General features: G+C 50.0%; 1 protein-coding gene across 3 annotated transcripts in view; it reads right to left on the bottom strand.

The window, feature by feature from the left end:
• Positions 1 to 21,448, bottom strand: part of Nfatc2 (nuclear factor of activated T cells 2) — a 141,091-nt gene that overhangs the window by 93,841 nt on the left and 25,802 nt on the right. For 2 of the 3 annotated variants that reach the window (XM_008835150.2, XM_008835148.2), the window contains exons 2-3: positions 10,761 to 11,802; positions 7,157 to 7,328 (exon numbers count right to left, since the gene is read on the bottom strand). In XM_008835150.2, coding sequence (XP_008833372.1) covers positions 7,157 to 7,328; positions 10,761 to 11,802 — 1,214 coding nt within the window. The remainder of the gene's footprint in view (positions 1 to 7,156; positions 7,329 to 10,760; positions 11,803 to 21,448) is intronic. The other variant, XM_029564546.1, reaches the window with a different exon arrangement.

Below are 21,448 nucleotides of genomic sequence, written 5' to 3'. Positions count from 1 at the left end.
GCTCATGTGTATATGCATGCATGTATTTGTATGTACATGCATGAACATGCCACAGTGTGTATGTGGAGGTCTGGGGACAAATTTCAAGTCCATTCTCTGCCGTTGTGGGTTCCAAGGATCAAACTCAGGTCATCAGGCTTGCACACAAAGTACTTTTCCCCATTGAAATATCTTACCAGCCACCCTATTTTTTGTGATGGTTCCCTCTCTGAACCTGGGTCTCACAGTTCCCACTAGACTACCTGTCCAACAAGCTCCAGGGATTCTCTTGTCCATGCCTCCTCGGCACTGTGACTACAAGCATGCATTACCACCTGGGTGCTGGGGATCGAACTCAGGTCCTTATACTTGAGTGGCAAACGCATTACCAACTGAACCATCTCCCCAGTCCTCTTTTTGTACGTGTGTGTATGGTATTGAGTCATCCCAGGGCCTCCCATGAGTCAGGAGAACTCTCTAGAATTGTGCTACATTCCAGCCCCACATCCTGACAACTTTTCGCAAAACAAAACAACAAATCTAAAAGACGCAGTCCTCTACCAGTTTATACCAAGCCCTAGCACCAGGAAGAGCCAGCACCCCTCACCCCACACAACCTGTTCCTTTTCTTTCCCAGGTCAACAGTGTAAACTTCAGATCACCCACACCCAAACCAGCTATCACCCCCAGCCTGAGTGATATCAGACAGGTATGCTAACACTGTGCCCCAGTTTCCTTGTCTGTAAAATGAGCATAGTAATTCTACCACCTACCTCCAGTTACTGGAGGTCACTGAAGAAAGCTTACAGTGAGTGTCACTCTCACCATAACACACAGTGCCTGGTGTGGAGCAAGAGCCTGAGAACTCACATATGTGAGGAAAGCTTCTCCACACATTCCCACCAATGCCAAAATGCTATGCGGTTTCTCTGGAGAGTACCAGCTTTGCCAACATGCTAGAAGCCTCTCTGCTCTGTATGGACTGCGGGAAATGCTCCCCGAGACTCTCTGGAGACACTTTCTAATGGGAACTAGAAGCACGGCCCGCCTCACCTGGGTATGTGTGGGCTGAGTCCACAGGGTTCCATCACTTCAGCTTCTGCCTCTCTCTTCTGTTCACCTTGGACCATGGCATCTTGGGCTCCACTCTCTCACAAGGCCACCATCACCACAGCAGCTCAGGTCATGTAGCAATCACAGCTAGCCCCCAGATATCCTTGGCTATGCTTTCTCTAAAGAGTTTGAATCAATTACTAGCTCCACAACCAAGGCGCTGGTACAGAGGAGAGGATGGTACGCAGAACAATGCGGACAGCGTCTCCTAACAGGGACCCCAAGTCCCCATTCTATTACACCCCACCTTTCCCAGCTTCATCTTCTGATCAAAGGCCTGGATCAAGTCACCTACAAAAGGTACCTTCCCTTAAAATAAAAGGCCTCTCTCTGGGATGGATAGGGTGATGTGACCCTGGGACCACAGCCTTTCTCAAAGTTACCACCTTGTACAGACTTAGACAAGCCGAGAACACTGTGAATCTCAGCTCTAGCTAGCCTGGCTGGCAAAACATGCTCAGAATCCAGTCACACCTCACACCCTCCACGTGGCCCAGCCCCAGCCCCATTGCCTGGAGCCTATAGCAGCTCTCTGTCCCTTCCTCTTCTCCTGTCCCGACAGCTCAGAGTCCCAGTGATCCCACTGAATGGCCTGAGTTAACCCCTAATATGCAAAGCCCTCGGTCACCTCTTCTTCCCCTCTACTGGCCTGTCTTCCAACCCAGTACCAGGCCTACCTGGGCCCCAACTGTCTCCAAGACTGGAGCCCTGTCCCTGAGACCCTGTGCCTTGACTCCTTCACTCCTTTCTGGTCCCTGACCATCCCTTCCCTTACCCTGGCAGTTCGCCCAAAGAGCTGTCACCTTCCTATACACTATTTTCACAGTTCCTTTTTTTAAAAAAAATGTTTTTATTATAATTATTCAGTGGAAGGGTGGGGCATGAACATGCCTCAATGCATGTGGTGGTCAGAGGAGAGCTTTTGGGAGTCAGTGTCCTCCTTCTACCACACAGGACCCAGAGACAGAACTCAGGTCATCAGACTTGGTTGCAAGCACCTTAACCTGCTATGCCATCTTGCCCCCCCTTGCTTGGCTTTCTACAAGGTCTGTCATTTGGGTCAACTCTGTAGGGACAGGGATTCTCATGTTTACCCATCACCATGTTCCAGGTCCCTGGCAGGCACCTGGTAAAGAATAAAGAGTTCCTGAGTGAAAGGTCCCAGTCACCTCGGAGCATGTTCCTCCAGCCCCTTCTTCTGAAATCTGAGCCAGCTGAACCCACCTTGCTCCTCCCCTCCCCCAGAAGTCTGTGAGCCTCCATAGATGCCAACACAGCAGTTCCGCCAGGACAAATGACCATCAGCAAGATCCACTTCCTCTCACGCATCTAGAAAGGAAGGGGGCGGTCCCAAGCTCAGAGAGTTATCAGAGAAGCCCACACATCCAGCTGGCTGAGGGGCGCTGTTCCCTGATGACCCTGCCAGGAAGGAAAACTCAAAGCTGCCTGGCTTTTCTCCCCTCTCCTCCTCCAAGAGCTGACATGTGACAGATGAGCCTTAAGGACCTGCAGTCTGCTGACATGTAAAAGCATGTGGCTTTCCCAGACTCCTGGACAGGTGCTTGAGACCACAAAGCCCAGCTCTGCAGGCCGAGATGTGGGGTCAGGCCAGGTTATGCTCCTGTAAGGAAGCCCTCCTGAGGGCTTCCTCCTGAAGTCTCAACCGCTGCTTGAGACAGAGTAGGTAGGGCTGTAGTGTTCAACATTTTTACATGGTGATAGGACACTATGGTCAAAAAAACGTGTTAGGCCATATTCACAGCTATCTTGAGATGTGTACGGCCTGAGGGCCATGGTCAGATATGCTTGACAGTTCTAAAAACTGTCCTGGGGTGAGAACCAAAGTCACAATGACCATAGCACTCTCCTAAAGGACTGCTGAACTCAACTCAACACAGCCTAGAGCCACCTGGGAAGAGTCTCAGTGAAGGGTTATCCAGATCAGGTTGGCCTGGGGGCATGTCTGTGGGGACTGTATCAATTGCCTTAAGTGATAGAGGAAGACCCAGCCTGAAAGTGGTTTAGGCCCTGGATTAGCAAGAGAAGAGAAAAGGCCATCTGGGCACTAAGCCCACACTCATGCATTATCTACTCCTCACTGTGGATGTGAAGTTCCTGCCTCTACTTCCCCACAGAGGAACCTGGAATTGTGAGCTCCCCTAAGTTGCTTCTTGGCATGGTATTTTATCTCAGCAACAGAGACAAAACTAGGACAGTGAATCTTTCTTGCAGTTGAACACACATCCCGGAGTCTGGTGATGCCGCAGCAAAGAGGTTGGATGAGGATGAAGACAGAGCAGCATCTCTAGGAATTTCTGAGCAGATTGTGGTTATAGGACTCAGAGCAACCAGGGCAGGAACAGCAGGCAGCAGAGGACCCAATAGGGGACCATCCAGGCTCTCTGCTCTCCTGGGGCAGAGACAGAGACACCCCCAGGTCAGAAAAGGCTTCTGACCCCACTTAAAAGGTGAAGAGCCTCAAAGCAGCTGCCTTGTTTTTTTTTTCAAAGAAGTTTCCTTCCTTCCTCCCTCTCTCCCTCCCTCACCCCCCACTTCTTTTTAATTCAGGGTCACATGTAGCCTAGGCTGGGCTCTAACTCATTATGCAGCCAAAGATGATCTTGAACTTATGAGCCTCTGCCTCCCAAGTGCTGGGACTACAGACATGTACATATACCTCTCACCCCTTTCTAGAAGTGTTGCAAATCAAACCCAGGGCTTCATGCATACTAGGCAAACACTCTACCAACTGAGCTACATCTCCAGCCACAAAAAAAAAAAAAAAAGTTTCTTTTTTTTTTTAATTCACTTCCCATGCTAAAACCCAGGGATTCATATATATCATTTTGAAGGGAATACAGTCTATTCAATGAAATTTTAGAGGAAAATGAACAAACTATAAACTTTAAAAGCACAGGTTTACTTTGAAAAGTAACAGGCCAGAAGACAGACATGAACTTCAGGTGTAGAATGGCAGGCTTCCTCTGGACTCAACTTCCAGTTCACTCCATTTCTGGAACTTTCCATGGCCCAGCCCTGGATGAATGGTACAGAAGCTTGGTTAAACCTGGAGTTCAGCCCTCTGTGATCCCAGAAGGGCAGCAGAGCCTGCTCTGCACCCGGAGGCTTCCTCTGTCTCTTGATCGTCATCTCTATCTCCACATCTGCTTCTGTTTCAACATGGAAAGTCCAGCTCTCACATGGCCGCCCTGGCCACAGGCCACAGCCAACTGTACTCAGCGGGTGGTAGGGTCCCCTGAGAGAGCCAGTCAGAATCCCCTGAGGACCAGAACTTTTGGACTCCAAAAAGCTGGCAACTGGATCAGAGCCAGGGCAGTGCAGGATGCTGTGAGGAGGGAGGGTAGGCTGGGGGTGTGTGCATGGTTGGTTATGGCTTTCTCTATTGTGAGTGGGACGTCATGGCAAACTGTCCACAGAGCCGTGGATGGCAAGCAAAGCACTGTAACAACTAGAACTCCACTGTTAAACAGCAATGATCTGAACAAGTTTCATGGCATCGCCCTGATCTAAATGGATGGCCTCTCACACATGGTAAATGCATCCTGAAAGTCCATCATCCTGCTAAAATGTAAGTGAATGAGCATGAGACTTTCTGGCTTTGGGGCTCAATGTAACTCCAGTAACCAGTGCCTTGCCTGGTCCATGGCAGGTGCTTTATAAATATGTGTTAAGTGACCAGTGAATGAAGGCGCCACATGGCCCGAAGTGCACAGAGCCTTAGGAAAGAGTCTCCCAGCTCTCTTCCTCCCCTAGCTCTCTGCTCCCCATGAACATCAGGTGTGTCTCCATCCCGGTCTCCCCAGAGGCTGGGCCACATGCTCTAGTTACACATCCTTCTGAGCTGCTCAGCCTCCTCAGTCCCTGGACATTTGCACATGCTGCTCTTCCAGGCATCCTCAGCCCCAGTTCCTTCCTCAGAGAACTCCCAGCTCACGTTCAGCCTGTCTACATCCACTGCTGTGTCAACCCAAACTCGAGGCACTTTTCCCTCCTGTCCCTTGACACAGCTTGTCTCTCTGTCACTCCCATGATCCCATTGCTGTCTCTCCCTCATGAAAAAGGGACAACTGACTTTTCTCTCTACCCAGAGTCGAGCTCAGCAGATGGTACATACAGCGGAAGCCCAAGAAATGATCATTCATGAATCCACTTGCTAGACAGACTAAGCAGTGCCATCCCTGGCTCTGGTTTCCTGTCAGGCATTCTGAAGTTGAAACTCCTGCCCTTTCTCTGCAATATCCCAGAAGCCACCTCTCATGGCCCCCTACTCCTAATCTGCCATCAATAAGTCTGTCTATTACAGACAGAATCTTTGACTCACTCTTCCAGCAACCTGCAGGCTAGGTTCCCACCCTACAAGCTAAGCCTAGTCACTAAAAACAGGAAGACTTTCTTGGGGAAAAAACAAAACAAAACAGTTTTCAGGTATGTTAGAATGGCAGGTATAGAGCAGCCTTCCCGCCACAGAGACTTGAAAACAGGACAAAAGGTCACAAGGCAAAAGGCATGTGACACCAGACTGTGATGGCAGAGACGTTGGCCAAGCAGGCCAATTCATTTTCGCTTCCCTTGCATTCCCAGGACTGCGGACCCAGCAGAGTTGGAGGCCCCGCTGAGCCAACAGGGCAGAGTTAGACCTCCCTAGCTGCTGAACCATTCAGGAGCCTCAAGGCCTTGGCCAAGGGCTGAGAAAGTATAGAGAGAGGCTGCGGTGGGGACAGAGAAGACCAAGAGGCTGTGGTGGAGCACGGCTGGCATCTCAGAGCTCCAGCTCACCAGAGGGGAGACACCCCACCCAGTGTCCACAGAGGCCAAGTCTTAAACTCACAGTGTCTTTGTTCTTTCCTCCAGGGCCCAAAGTCAACACTATATCCTCTAGGAGTAGAATGCCCAGGAGGTACCCAGGCAATGAGAAACAGCTTGGGCTTCCCACAGACACCCCCTAACCTACCCACTGTAGTATCAGCAGACACATACTCCAAGGGGCCAGTGGGTTCCCAGGCCACCTTTAGAGGAAGATAAAAATCCAGAGTCTACACTGGTCATGTGTGTCACCACCACATGAGAACAGAGGTAACAACCACAAACACATAAGAAAGTAGGTGACAAGGCTGTGGGGTGTCAGTGAGTAGAAAGAAGCAAGTTCTAAAACTATAAGGTTAAAGTTCAAGTAGGCTGTAGCCAGGATTTATGGCGGGTCCCCCTCCCCTTTTTTTCTTTCTCATTAGCATATTGAATTCTACAGTGCAATGGGCTTCAATACAGTCTTATCATACAAGTATACCACAAAATTTGACCATAGTCAAGAGTACTTAACCAAAACCTCCAAAGTACCAGTGGAGGTTTTGGGCTTTGGGAGTTCTATTTGTTTGTTTGGATGTTATATGCATTTTGTAATTTCTGGGACGTGGTTTCAGTGTGTTCAAGACTGCATTTTTAAGAACCCCCTCCACCCCCCGCAAGGGGTTCTGAAGAACTCTCTAGGTTAAGAACCTGGTCCCTATCACAGAATAGTTCCACTATAAGACAGAATTTTTTTTAAAGTTACATTAACTTAAATATATTGAAGATTCTAGTTCATTAAGCTGCTCTGGTCCATGTATCCCAGAATCTAGAAACTAATCAATACTTCCTGCTTCTCCAGATTATACAACTGTGGAGAACATTTCAACTCAACTATTTTGAAGGGGAGAAAGAAAGCATATGAACCAGGAGGCACAAGCATAAAGGATATTGATTAGGGAAAACAAAAGGAAATGCTTGTGATTATAACACCTCTACCAAAGACTAGCAATTTCTCCATCACAAAGAAAAGACAATAGTCGCCTCTCACAGAGTATCCCTGGTCTCCTTATCCTGCTCCCCAAGACTGTCCTCCCTGAGCTGCTCCTGACACAAATGCCATCTTGGGTTTTTCCCTCCTCTCAAAGGAATAAGAAGCTGAAATGTATCTGAGCCTCCCAAGAGGCAAACAGTGGCCAGGCAGAATGAATCCCCTGGTGACAAACATGGGACAGAGAAGGGAGAGAATTTGAATCTGTACCTGCACCACAGGGTGACCTCCCGTTGGGGCTTTGACAGCACCTCGGCTGCCCTCCGTCTCATAGTGGGCCCGGTGATGGGGCTTGGGCTGGACCTCGATCCGCAGTTCATAGGAGCCGGACTGATTGGAGAGTGGCCACTCAAGTGGAGGGAGGGATGCGGTCACAGGGATGCTGGGGGAAGAAAAGGCCTGGTTATGAGACTGCAAAGCCAAATTGGTCCATCTGTACACTAAGCATAAATGACCCCTTTTCTGGAAAGTGTGTCTAGGGGAAGAGGAATAAAATGTTAAGGGTTGAAGAGCACAGACAGGAGGGAGAGGGAAGGAGCTCTTTATGAAGCAGAAAGCATTCCCTTGCTTTCTCTTTCATCCTGACAAGAACAGAGTGGCTGGCCAGCTTCATGATGGATGAAGCCAATTTTGTTATGCATTGGTTCTAACATGTTTCCAATAGCCTTGATGGTTTCTCCTCTGGGAATCGTGAAAACCAGAACCTCCTCCTCTTACAAGGATGTTGCCGTTTCCAGAGGGCAAATGTGGGATCAGGAATACTTCTATGGCAAACAGATCGCCTGTGTCATTACTTCACAATGGACTTAGCAGAAACTTCAATCTATTACAAACACGTAGCAGAGAATTACTGAGTCAGTAAGTGATAGGTGCTGCAAGCACAGAGAGAAGTGTCTGGCTTGAGTATGGATGACCCAAGCCACTCAAACCCCAGCATAAAAAGTGAAGATCGATAAACGACTAGGGTTCCACACTCAAGTCGAAGTTCTGACTCTACCTCCTAGTCCCTGTGTGACTTTGATCAGATGCCTATACCTCCCTAGGCCTCAGCTTCATCAACTGTGAAGTGAGTATACTGAGATCCAATAAGGGGTTTAGCATCAAAAGTGATGACTAAACATTAGTACTAATGGTTTTTTTTTCTTGTAAAACACACACACACACATGTACATGCACACACATACACAGGCACATCATTTTCTATGCACTATCTGACTCAGCTATGGTGTGAGATATACAGATAAAAGCTCTGAGGGCAAGTTTTAAGTCTAATTTTCTTGGTGTGTCAACATTACCCAGTATATTACGACAGATACTTGACATGGGTTAGAATGATCTCATTGATAAGCCAAACATGGTTCTAAAAATTTTCCAAGAGCCTTCCTTCTGTGCCTTAAAGAATACAATACATTACCAAAGATTGCAGAGTGAGACACAGCCTAGGCTCCAACTCTGCCTCTTGACTCCAAGTCCAGGACACCACCCTCATCCCCACAGAGCTCTTACCTGGCCAATGTATTTAAAATGGACCCAAGAAATCTCATCATGGAATGATTTAGAGCCAGACCTGACATTGGATAGGATCTCAGAGAATATTCAGTGGGTGAGTGGATAGGTGGATGGATGGATGGATGGGATGGGATGGGATGGGACAGGACAGGTGGGTGGATGGATGGACGAATGGGCAGATAGAAGGGATAAGTTTCAGAAGATGGATGGATGAGTTAGGGGGATGGATGGATGGGGTATAGTGATGGGTGGGTAGATGGATAGATCGATGAGATAGGGGAATTGATAGATCGATGAGATGGGGGATGGACAAATGAATGGATGAGTGGGTAGTAGGTGAGTGGATGGATGGATAGGGTAGGAGGATGGAGGGAGGGAGGGAGGGATGGGTGTGGGGGTGGGTGAGCGGATGGATGGATGGGGTATAGTGATGGGTGGGTAGGTGGATGGATGGGTAGGAGGATGAATGGATGGATATGTGGGTGGGTGGGCAGGTGGATGGATAAGCAGGTCTATTTCAAAGGGTCAGACATTCAAAGGTCATCTGAAATGGCACATGCATGAATTCCTGCCATATATTCTGAGTTATACTCATATTAGAGACCATTTGTCCAGTCAGGATCTCTGTTCCCACTCAGCTCAGGCTGTGAGGCACTGACAAGATCAACCAGACTCCATCTACTCTGCTCAGAGCTTGATCTGGGAAAATGCTTCCATTCACTAAAGCAAAAGCTGTGTGGGAACCACAGGGATGATGGAGATAGCCTGTCTCCTTGCACTTCATCCATCAGGCAGGACAGAGAGGACTGTATTTGTCACCCTCCATCACTTCCTTGTCCTTAGCAGTCAAATTAAAAAAAAATTATGCCAAATAATACCAAACCAGGCTGTGAGGAAAAAGGGAACAATACACAAGCACTTAGAACTGTGTTGGCAACAGGAGGCCTCCCTGAACACTGATGATGACTAATATCATCATTGCTCTACCAAGAGCTCAGGCTCCTGCACAAGGATTGTCAATCATCAAGCACTTCCTCAAGTGCTTCCCTATGAGAGTAAATTACCGTGGGATGGTTTGCCTTAATTGTCAACTTGAGATCTAGAAACACCTGGGAGGCAGGCATCTGGGCATGCCTGTGGGGGATTATCTTGATTAGGTAAACTGAGGCATGAAGATGCATCCACTGTGGCGGGCACCAATCCCTAGGCTGGGATTCTGGACTGAGCACTAGCATTCACTTCCCTCTCTGCTTCCTGACTGTGGATGAGATCTGAGCAGAGGCTTCAGACTCCTGCCGCCTTGACTTCCCCACCATGAGGGATCAGAACCTTGGACTGTGAGCCAGAATAAGTCCTTTCCTCATTAAGCTGCTTTTGTCAGGGTGTTTTATAGCAACAGGAAAAGAAACCAAGACACCCTGAGAGACCTCGACTCGCTTATCATAACAGCAGCTGTCCCTTTTCTGACCTCCTGCTGTGTATAGCAACGCTGGCTGGCGTGCCATTTTACCACCATGAGGTGGGTTCTGTTACGATCCTCTCTCTCAGGGAATACATGAAACGTGCTCAGAAAAAGTGCAGGGTGGAAGAGAGAAAGAATCCTGATTGATTGGTAATGCCTACTCTGGCATCAAAAAGGTACTGAATTAGAAAAAAAAGTGGCAATTGATTAGCAATGTCTGCTGCAAGTACAGCAAGAGGCAGACAGCACCAGAGTGCCATGAGTGATCATACCGGCAACAGATGGCAGAGCCAGGACACACCTTCAGGCCCCAAAGATCCCAAAGCCTCTAGCCTTTGATCCACACTCATTTGTTAAGCTCCATGTGGATTGAAGCCTATGAATTTATTTGTTTTTAGGACCTCTTTATGGCTGAACATAGTATTAAGGAAGGTAACAGGTACCCCCACCCAGTTCCTCTTATAATGAGGTAACAGGTGTTACATAGTGAGGCTTGACCCCAAAGTCATGCATGCTGGCCTATTTAGCTAACTCACTACTGTCTGCTCCTGTCAAAGAATCCAGTGGGTATTAGGAACTTCATAAACTCTTGTTGAATGGAGTGAACCAGGAGCCCTAGGAGACAGCCATTATATTGTACAGTGACAACCACCACCCAGTGAGGCTGATAGCCCATTGTACCCATCTTACAGATGAGGAAAGTGGGAAAGTTAACTTCCTTCTTGGCCTCATAGCCAGAGAGCAGCTGAACCAGGATATACATCAAGTCTCCCTATTATCTGATGCAAACAACCAGAAAACAGCTCCAACCTGGGAACAGACCATTCTCAAAGCCCCACTTACCTGCAGATGGGAATGGCAGGGACCAGCTGCTTGGGCCAGGTGGGGGGCACCAGCAAGATGGACTCCGGAGCTGAATTCCTCCTCTCGTCCTGCTCGCAGGGCCCCAGGAACTCCACGGCTGCAGGGTAGATGTGGCGGGGCAGGCCGGCCTTGGATGGGGCGGCAGACACGGGGGTGGGATCGGGGCTGGTCTTCCAGATCTTAGAGGGGATCCCGCAGGGCGAGTCCGTGGCGAGGCTGTTGAGGGCATCCATCAGAACCGCAGAGCCAGCCGTGGGGGGGTACCCGGCGGGGATGCCGTCGTCCTGGGCTGCCACGCGCGGCGAGGGCTGCGGAGAGGGGCTCCGGGAGCGCTGGGGTGAGGCTCCGGGCACAGGGGTAACCGAGGCCTCGGAGCAGGAATGCCTCCGCTTGGCACCGGGTGAGGAGGAGCGGGAGGCTGGACGGGGCACGGGCGAGTGGCGGCCCAGGCAGATGTCCTCGGCGAGGCTGGTTCGAGGTGACATTATTGGCGACGTTCTGGGGGAATAATGAGCAGGAATGTTTTGAAACTGGGGACACAGGTCGTCCGGCCCTGCGGTGTTATTGGGCGAGACGCAGGGCGAAGTGTAGGGGGAGAAGGTGTCGGAAATGAAGCTGGCAGAGGAGCCACTGCTAGCGGGGCTCAAGCAGAGGGGCTCGCGGTAGCCCTCGAAGCCTGGCACGGGCAGCGTGAACCTCGGGCTGGCGGCCACCCCGGCTAGGGCCAGGGCCGGCGGCTCAGGCACCAGGCTGGCATCTCTCCCACGGAGGGCCCCCCCTGCCTGCATCAGTTCATAGGATGGAGTGATCTCGATCCGAGGGCTTGGGCCTGAGGCCCCTGTTGGCTTGGCGGGGCTCAGAAAGTTCTGGGTCCCTATCCTATCCGGCTCTCCAAAGCGGCCGGGGGGCTCGCCAGAAAGACTGGCGAGGGGGCTGTATGGCTTGAGGCCATAGTCCAGGACATCATCGGGGTATGCAAGTCCGGAGGGTGAGCTGATGGCCTTATGTGTGCTCGGTTCTTCTGGAAAGACAAGGAGGGAGGGAGGGGTTTTTAAGCCTCACAAACAGAACCAGGGCGCAGAAAAGTCACAGGTGGGCTAGTCTCCTGCCGCTTGTTCATTTTAACACCCCACCATGCCAACCCCTGCCCAGCTCAACAAGGAAAGTGAGGCCACTTTGTCCAGAATTCCCCCCAGAGAGTGCTCCAGGGCTGTGTTGGCTTCACCAGCTCCATCCTTGGCTGGAGGGAGGAGGACAAGCTGGGCTAAGAGCCTCCAGCCTGGGGCATAAAGGGACCCTTAGAAGAAGTGTGTTTTAGGGACTGGGGAATCTAGCTCAGTTGATAAACTGCTGCCTCAAGCCTGAGGACCTGAGTTCGATCCCCATACCCACATAAAAGCCAGGTGTGCCTGCAGTCTCAGCACTGGGGAGGCAGAGACAGGAGGATCCCTGGATCTCATGGGCCAGATGGTCTAGCCAAATCAGTCAGCTCCAGGTTCAGTGAGAGATGCTGTCACAAAAAAAAAAAGGTGGAGAGCAACTGAGGACAGCACCCAGCATGGACCTCTGACCTCCACATTCACACGCGTGTGCATACACATGTGCATGGACCTCTGACCTCCACACTCTCACACACATGTATATACACACATAACATGTTTGTTCACACAGACACAATAGTTTTTGTTTGTTTGGTTGGTTTTTGGTCTTTTTGAGACAGGGTCACTCTGTAGTCCCAGCTGGCCTGGAACTTGCTATGTAGACCAGGCTGGCCTCAAACTCACAGAGATCTGCCTCTGCCTCCCCAAGTGCTGGGATTAAAGGCAAGGCATGCGCTACCACACCCTGCCCACAATAGTTTTCTTTTTAGAAAGAACTGCATTTGGTATTTCCCACAGCTCACAGCACCACAGACCCCGCAGCTGAAGCGGTACTTAAACCCACTTGGCATCTTACACCGGAGCTTCCTTCCTGACTGGGGTTATTTAGTGTCACTGTGGGTCACAACCCCATTATATGGATTTCCTGTCTCTCCAGGGCATCATGGCCACAGTCTGACCTGGTCATTTCACACTTACGATGTGGCCGCAGGACACATGGGCTCTGGCATCCATGGTGCTCGGCAATTGTCTGAGGCGTCCAGACCCAAGTGTGAGAAGCACTTTTCCAGAATTCCCTATTCCTTTGTGCTATTTTCTAGATGAGGCACCAGGAGAGACAAGAGTCCCCAAAGACGTGGAATTAGCAGACTTAGAACTCCTTCAGAGAAGACTCTTGACCCCCAAAAGTCAGGTCATGGCTACAGAGCCCCCAAATCATTAACAGGCAGGGTGCTCTAAGCATCTGTGTCAGCAGAACCCATCTTGGGTTTCTGCTGTCCCATCTCAAGGACCCACCAGTGTCAGTGTCACTCCAGGAAAGTGTCCTGTTATGTAAAGATATTGCCACTTGTTGCCTCACAGGGTCACTTAATTCTCAGGCCCCACCTGTCCCTGCTGCTTGGTGTCCTTCACTGGGTACTACATGGGACCAGGCACACAGGACTGCTTAGACACAGCTCTGTACAGCTGTCAAGGGAGTAGCTCGTCCCCAGTACCCCATACCAACTCCACCTCTGAGGTTCCCTCTTCATCAGTGCTGGGGGTCAGCCTTGGCCCCCCCCCATGCTCACACTACCTGTCAACTTGACACAAAATAGCGTTACCTGGAAAGAGAGAACTTCACTTGAAGTTCGATTGGCCTGGGGCAATGTCTGTGAGACAATTTCTTATTTTTATTTTTAATTTACTTTTATTTTGTGTGTATAAGTGTTTGGCCTACATGTGTGTATGTGAGTGTAGCATGTGTGTACAATGTGTGAAGAGGCCAAAAGAGGGTATCCCTGGAACTGGAGTTATAAACAGTTGTTAGCTGTGGGTGCTGGGACCCAAACCTGGATCCTCTACAAGGGCAGTCAGTGCTCTTAACTGCTGAGCCATCTCTTCAGCCCCGCCTTAGGCATTTTTTGTAATTACTAATTGATATGGAAGTCCCCAGCCAACTGTGGACAGTGCCATCCCTGTGCAGGTGGGTCTAGGCTGTATAAGAAAGGTAACTGAGCAAGTCAGGAGGAGCAGGTCAGTAAGCAGCGTTCCTCTGTGGTCTCTGCTTCAACTCCTGCCTCCAGATTCCTGCCTTGAGTTCCTGCCCTGGCTTCCCTCAGGGATGGACTGTAACATGTGAACCAAGTAAACCCTTTCCTCACCAAACTGCTTTTGGTTGTGGTGTTTATCACATCAGCAGAGAAACAAACTAGAACACCTCCCATCCTAGTCACCCACAAAGCCTCTCTCTGCTGTCAGCAGCCAACCAGATTCAGTGTCTCCCCATACAACATGTCCACCCTGGACCAAGCCTTCCTCTCTTCCCAGTCTCCCTGATGTCACCTCTGTCCCCCAAATCTGGTTTCCATGCAGCAGACTGTCAAATGTCCACTCTAGAAACCATCTGTAAAGGCTACCTCGCTTCACAGACAGAACCAGAGGTCATTATGAACCCAGCCTGTCCCTTGTTCCCATCCTGTCCCCTATCTCCAACCTGTCCCACCATCTGACCAGTGCCCACTGTCCCCCAACCTGGCTCAGTGACAGCCCTGCTGACTTCTTTGCTACTTTTCAAGTACTTCCTGTTCAGAGTATTTGAGAACACTGTTTCTTCTCCCCCCAAGATCTTCCCAGGACTTACTGCCCTTACTCTACACACCTGCCCACCAGCACCTCCATAGATTAGCCTCCCCAATCATCTCCACCTCCCTCCTTTGCACCTACTTTCTGCTTCCTCCACCTCTGATACATATGTGTTGGTAAACTTGTACTGCTAGACCAACACCAGGCCAACCACACACCCCAAGGGCCAAATCCGACCTCCACACTGTTTGTCAATAAAGTTTTATTGGAACATGGTCACACCTATTTATTCACATAGGACCTAGGGCTTGCTTCTTCACTGCAACAGGATAGCTGGGAGTTTTGGCAGGGTCTGTATAAGCCACAAAGCCTGAAATATTTACTCTCTAGCCCTTTATGGAAGTTGGTGGCTCTCGCTGGACTCTAAACTCCACTAGGGTTGGGTCCTCGTCCGCTTTGGGTCAGCATTGTTTATCTAGCACCCGCCACAGTGCCTGGCACTTGCAGGCCTCCACAAACATTTGTAAAGTGGCTAAAAGAATAAATAAAAAAATCACGTCCAGGGTCCTGCACAGCGGGAATGGGGTCTCTTCCAGAGGCTTTGTGGCTAGCTGCTGCCCTGGGGAGCTGGGGTGGACACCCAGGCTCTTTCTGAGCAACCCTAGGGGAAACACAGTCTGAGTTGACCTCAGAAGGCCCAGATGGTGTCCCCATTCCAGGTGAGAGCCCCAAAGGGCTGCCCACCACTCTTAGTGTGGGGACAATTGACCTCAATTCGGACTGCCTGGTTGGAGCTGTCTGCCCACTCACCTGACCTCCCCTCTCTGGATTCCAGGCAAAGTGGGGTTTGGGAAAGGACTGACTTCCTGCCTCAGGACCTTGGCACTTGCTGTTCCCTCTGCCTCAGCAGCTCCTCCACCCACCCTCTCTCCACCACACCCATGAGCTCAGCCATGGACCCCATGCTCCCAGGAAGCTTGTCCAGCTCAGGCTCCTCCAAGGGGCTCCTGCTCTATGCCCTAGATGTCTCCTAATTCCAGCGGAGAGTGCCAAGATGCCATTGCCCAACCCACAAGGCAGAAGGACAACTAGATGAGGCAACTGGGTAACAGGCATCAAAATCCCAGACCCACCTGCACCCCACAGGGCACTCACATCTATGCAAGAGGCTACAAGGTGAGTGTCTGCAGCCCTACTGCTGTCTGAAAACGGGAAGCACGCTAAACTCTGCTGGCTGGGCCAGGGAATGTTCTGGTCCTTTCCAACAGTGGTTTGAAAAAGTCCTCCTGCACTGAGCAGTATTGACCAGAGATTCAGTACCGAAGAAAAGCAAGGTGAACACAGTGTGAGCTGTCTAATGGGTTGGGGAGGGCACACCTGTTTGTGCCTGTGCGTGCGTGCGTGTGTGCGTGTGTGTGTGTGTGTGTGTGTGTGTGTGTGTGTACCCACATGAGTGCAGAGACCTGCTCTATCATGTTCCACCTTACTTCCTTGAGACAGGGTCTCTCACTGAATCTCGAGCTAGGCTGGCAGCCAGCAAGTCCCAGGGATCCTCCTGTCTCCACCCCCTACAGGTGTATGCAGCCATGACCAGCTTTTCTACATAGGTTCTGGTGATCCGAATTCAGGGCCTCATGCTTACACAACACTCTTACCCACTGAGCCATCTCCCCAGCCCTGCAAAAGAAGCCTTTGATTTCCGTATATGCAGAAAAAAACAAACTTAATTTCCCAAGCATTTTCAACTTTTACAGTGCAGGTGGTGGGAGGTGGGGGTGACATGGAACATAATATGTGACAATGAAACTTTGTTGACAAGCAGGAAACAGAACCTAGCCCAGCTCTGCCACTAACTGGCTAGTGATAGAGGAAAAGTCCCCCACCCACTCCAGGACCTGCGGTCTCTTAGAGTAAGGGGAAGGCATGTCTGGCTCCTTCCTGGCTTTGATTTCTCTAACTCAGGTCTTCAGGGGCTGGAGTTTGTATGACATGCAGCCCGAGTGTGGCTGAACTACTGGCACATGCAGGCCATGTGTGCTTACATGCCTTCCTGGCAGGCAGCATGCACGGATATCTAATCTAGGCACCCATCGGCATTGATGTCTGATGGTGTTCTGAGAACCCACCGCCCTGCGCTGGCAAAGCTGAGCGGGAAAACAGCTCTGTGCAGAAATTCCACTCCTTATCAAAAACTCTCTGATGCAAAAACCCAGCTGAGGCTGACTCGAGCAGTCCAGAAACAGCCACATAAACGCTAAGCACCCAGGTGGGTGGTGCCTATAATGCCAGCGCTCAGGGGGCTGAGGCAGGATGGTTGTGAGTTCAGGGTCAGCCTGGGCTACACAGGGAGTTCAGGGGTAGCCTAGAATACAGAGTAAGACGCTCTCAAGAAACTAAGCACATGCGCGCGCGCGCGCGCGCGCGCGCGCACACACACACACACACACACACACACACACACATACATACATACATATATTCAGACAACACCTCTCACCTTGCCTGTGAGACCAGAGGAGTAGGCAGACCTATGCACCAAGTATTAAAGCATTACACTAGTTTTAATTAATTCCAGCAGCAGAATTTTCTTCCCTTTTTTTTTTTTTTTTTTAACCTTTTCTCTCCACAGATCTATGAATGTTTAACAGCAAGCAGGGAAGGGAAGGTAATGAATAACTTTTCCTTCTTGCTCCTCAGGGGTTTGACAGCAAATTTCACAAATGGCACATCATGAACACCTTTCTGTGAGTGGCTGGGATCCTGGCTCTCTGTAAGTACCTGCCGGTGTTCTCCTGGCTTCACTGTCCTGGCCTACCCTCAGATGTGGGGAAAGTGAGCCCCATCTCAATGGTCTCTGAGGAGTGTTTCCATAAACCCCGCTTTTCTTGTTGCTTGCTGTAGCTGTAGGCAGTGACCCCAACAAACATTATTTACTAACCGTGTCTACTCACTTTTGTTTAAAGATGTATTAATTATGTGTGTCTGTGTGTGTATGCCACATGCATGTGGGTGTCCATGGAGGCCATAAGAGGGTCAGAGCCTCTGGAACTGGAGTTTCAGGTGGTTGTTAGCCGCCACATTGGTCTGGGAACTGAACCCGGGTCCTCTGCAAGAGCAGCCAGTGCTCTTAACCACTGAGCCATCGCTCCAGCCCCATATCTTAACTTTTTATTTTAAAAGGAACAGTCACACCTCTGCCACAACAGGAAGTCAGAGCCATCACTCTTAAAAAAGGTGGGGTAAAAATACAGTACAAGGCAAAGTCACTAAGTCCAAGCCAGGTCTGTCATCCCTGCTACTTGGGAGGCTGACCGGTAGCATTGCCAAGTTCAAGGCCTGCCTGATACAGAATGAGTTCAAAGCTAGCCTGGATAATTTAGTGAGACCATGCCTCTAAATGAAAAGTTAAAAAGGGCTGGGGATGTAGATCAGAGGTACAACACTTGTCCAGCAATTGCAAGGTCCTGGGTTTAATCTGTAGTACTATATTTTTTAAAAAGTTAACTAAATTCAAGCAAGATACCTGGGCAAAAGCTCTGAGCCTGAGTCTCACGCCCCTCCTGAGCGCTCTTCCTTTGAGGTATAACTTATGTTGTGGGTAGAGCTGGATGGGTTTGGCTGAACACTAAATGTCTTATTTTGCTTCCACAATCGAGATGTGGCAGGTTTCTATGAGCCTGCAAAGTGTGCATGTACAGGCCAAGGAGGACAGAAGGAAAGGACAGGCAGAAGGAAAGGCCTTAAAAATTTGGTCATGCACCACTGAGATGCTATTCCTACCAGCTCAGAGGGAAAGTAGCATCAAAGAGACATCACTTGCTTTGTGCCCGTCACCTACGATGGACCATCTCAATCCTACCTGCCATGGGAGATGCCTGGCCCACTCCCAAGATGGCAGTCCCCAAAGGGAGTTGGAATGCAGGAATGGGGGCTACTTTAGGTCCTCTGTGTCCCTTTGCTTTCTTTACACATGTTGTTCCTCCTGCCCTGAATTCCCTTCCATGTCTCCAGCTCCCTTCTCCTGGACCATGATCTGTCTATCAAGGCAGAGGCACCCAACAGACCAAGTTCAGCTCCTACAGAGTCCTATGCTGAGGTCAACCCACAGAGTCACTCACCTGTCCCCTATCCTGAGATAAAGAGCTCTTTGAAACACAATATTATTATTAAGCCAATTACAAAAATATAATAGGAATAGCTCAAATGGTGGGAACAGGCACACTGTGTTCAGCACATTACACAGAGTACATAGCTGTGTTCTCCTTTCAGACAAGAGAGGCACAGAGAGGCCCCACATAAAGTTCAATACACAGAACAGACACTCAGACCACCTGCCTGAGTTCCTTGGCTAGAATCTGATAAAGTAATTCACTCAGGATTGGGAATTCTAGCCCTGGTACAACCCAAGGATACCTTGTAGTGGGGACTGATAATGGCCCTGAGCAGTGGCCCCATCTGCTCCAACTGTCCCCAGGCCTTCCAAGACCAGCTGAGGCTGAGGCTGAGGCAAAGCTCTGGGCCTTGCAGCTCTGTTTGATCTGCACTTCCTATGCTCCACAGAGGCTCACAATCAGCCTAAAGTACGTATCAGCCTGGAACCTAGGATGGTTCAGAAGGCAGCAGAGGCTCCCCAGCCACCTCCAGGAGCCGTGTCACTTGTACATTCCCAGTCCCTCTGGCTCCCCGTGGTCTCAACTGGCTGCCTGGTTCTATAGCAGCAGGCTCAGAAACTCAGAGAGAAGTTCTGAGTCTCTTTCTCTTCTCCTCCTAAAGTGTGGTTCTGGGGTTTACCCAACATCCGGGCCCTGGGAACACTTGGGGAGTCTCTAATCATTTCCCTGGACCTGTTCCAGGAACAGCCTGCTGGGGCCATATCAGCCCCTGGCTAGTGAGAGGCTACTCACTGGGGATTCAGGGCTTGGTCCACAGAGGGTCATGCAGTGTCCAAAGGCTCTACCCTTGACCTTGCTGTAAGATCAGGGCACACTCTGCATCCTAATGGGTGACATACAGATTAGCTGTGGGACAGCTTGCCTGCTCCACACAAAGCCCAACACACAGAACCGATATTTGGTAAACGGGGACCCCTAGGATTTTATTATTACTGAATCTTTTGACTGATCATTCTTAGGTCCTCTGCTACTTGCTCTATTTTATGATGACTTGAAAGTGTGGCACATACTAACCTCAACCTCTTCAAAAGCATTTTTTAAAAGAGGAAGGAATTTTTATAAAAATAAAATGGACTAGTCAGCACTTCAAAAATTCTCCTCGCAGCCCAGGCTGTGCTGACCTCCAGAAGTGTGTGGGGTGGTGAGAGAAAGGCTCCACATACTTTCCTCCCCACAACCTGCATGGAGCCACTAACTCTCACTAAAGTGTTAGTGACTCAGTGAGCTACTTGTCATAAAGAAAGTGGTAACTGTCAATACACCTGTACCATTTACTTGACACCAAAGACCACTGTACCCATCTAACATAGAGCAACTGTTTTTTCTCACAAGAACACTATGAAACAGGTAATACTGTTTCCCAGTTTTACAAATGGGGAAAATGAGGCTCAGAGAGGATGAGTCATCTGCTGGAAGGTCACACAGCTTCTAAAGCTGCAGAGCCAGGACAGCCTGAGGCAACCTGGCTCCTCTACCCGCCCCCACAACCACCACTGAACCCCACTTCTCATGAAAGATGCTATTTCCTGGGTGGTGACACCTTAACTATGACACAGAGAAATTCGGGTCCCCTAGAATACAAACTGCCACAGAGCCATTATTGACCTGACAACTGGAGATCCCAATTATTTTCTTCTAGAATGTTCTCATAAAATGTTCTCAGCCCCTCCATTTGCCCCAGGACAGAGTTAAAAACACACTTGGACCACTAGGAAGTCTCCACCAACCTCTCCTCCAGGAGTCTCCTGCAGGCTTGATGTCCACCCTCAGGACAGACAGACCTGTGGTCAAGGCCAGATGACCACTCAGTGTCAGGCTGATAGCCAACAGAGAGCTGTTTGGTGGGGGGAGGGGGGAGAACAGCAAAATACATGCTTGCCTATAGTCCCAACACTTGGGAGCCTGAGGTAGGAGGATTTCTGGAAGTTTAAGACCAGGCTAGATTACATACTGAGCTCCAGGCCAGCCTGAGACCCTGCTGCCTCAAAAGACAACCACCAAGCTGGGTATGGTAACACGTCTTTAATTCCTGCACTTGGGAGGCAGAGGTCAGTGGATCTCTGTAGAATCAAGATCAGCCTGGTCTACATAGTGAGTTCCAGGTCAGCTATGGCTACAGGGAGACCCTGTCTCAAAAAGACCAAAAATGAAACAAAAGACAACCACCAAAAAGAGAGAGAGAGAGAGAGAGAGAGAGAGAGAGGGAGAGAGAGAGAGAGAAAGGAACAGCAAAGAACTACTTCTCAGTCTAGAAGCACAGTATGGGCAGACAGAATTTTCAGGAAGCAGAATAGAATGACCAAAATAGAAAGCCCCATTAGGGAACAGGGGGCACAGCCACTCGCCAGGTCAGGTAGCAGATCCTGAGGTCTCTGTCCAAAGCTCTCCTTTCATGACATCATATTTGAGGCCCAGCTCTGAGGCATCACAGTCTGTCGCCATGATGCAAGTAGGATGCAAGGAGAGGAGGCAGGCTGTGGGATGTGTCCTGTGCCTTCCCTAAATGCCCTAATGTGGGGCTCAGGAACCCCAAAGCAAGGCAGAAAGGTGGACAGAATTCCCACCCAATTGTGTGCACAGCCTATAGGGAGAAACGTGGCTTTCAGGAGCCACGGATGGCTTTTAAGTAATAAGGGAACGCTGAGCAAACTTCCCCAACCCCCCCCCTCCCGGGTCCCTGGCCCCTCCCTGCCCATCCAGTTGCAACTGGATTCCCCATCAATAGGTCATGTGTGTGAAGGAGGGGATCCAGGCTGTCACACCCTTTATTCAGAGGTGACACACACAGACAGAGCTCTGAAAGCTGAGAAATTCCACCCAGATCTGGTCC

This window comes from Nannospalax galili, unplaced genomic scaffold (genome assembly GCF_000622305.1).
Source record: "Nannospalax galili isolate Female #2095 unplaced genomic scaffold, S.galili_v1.0 scaffold596, whole genome shotgun sequence".
Taxonomy (NCBI): Eukaryota; Metazoa; Chordata; class Mammalia; order Rodentia; family Spalacidae; genus Nannospalax; species Nannospalax galili.
The sequence above is the reverse complement of the archived record's forward strand: the minus strand, read 5'-3'. Positions and strand labels throughout refer to the sequence as shown.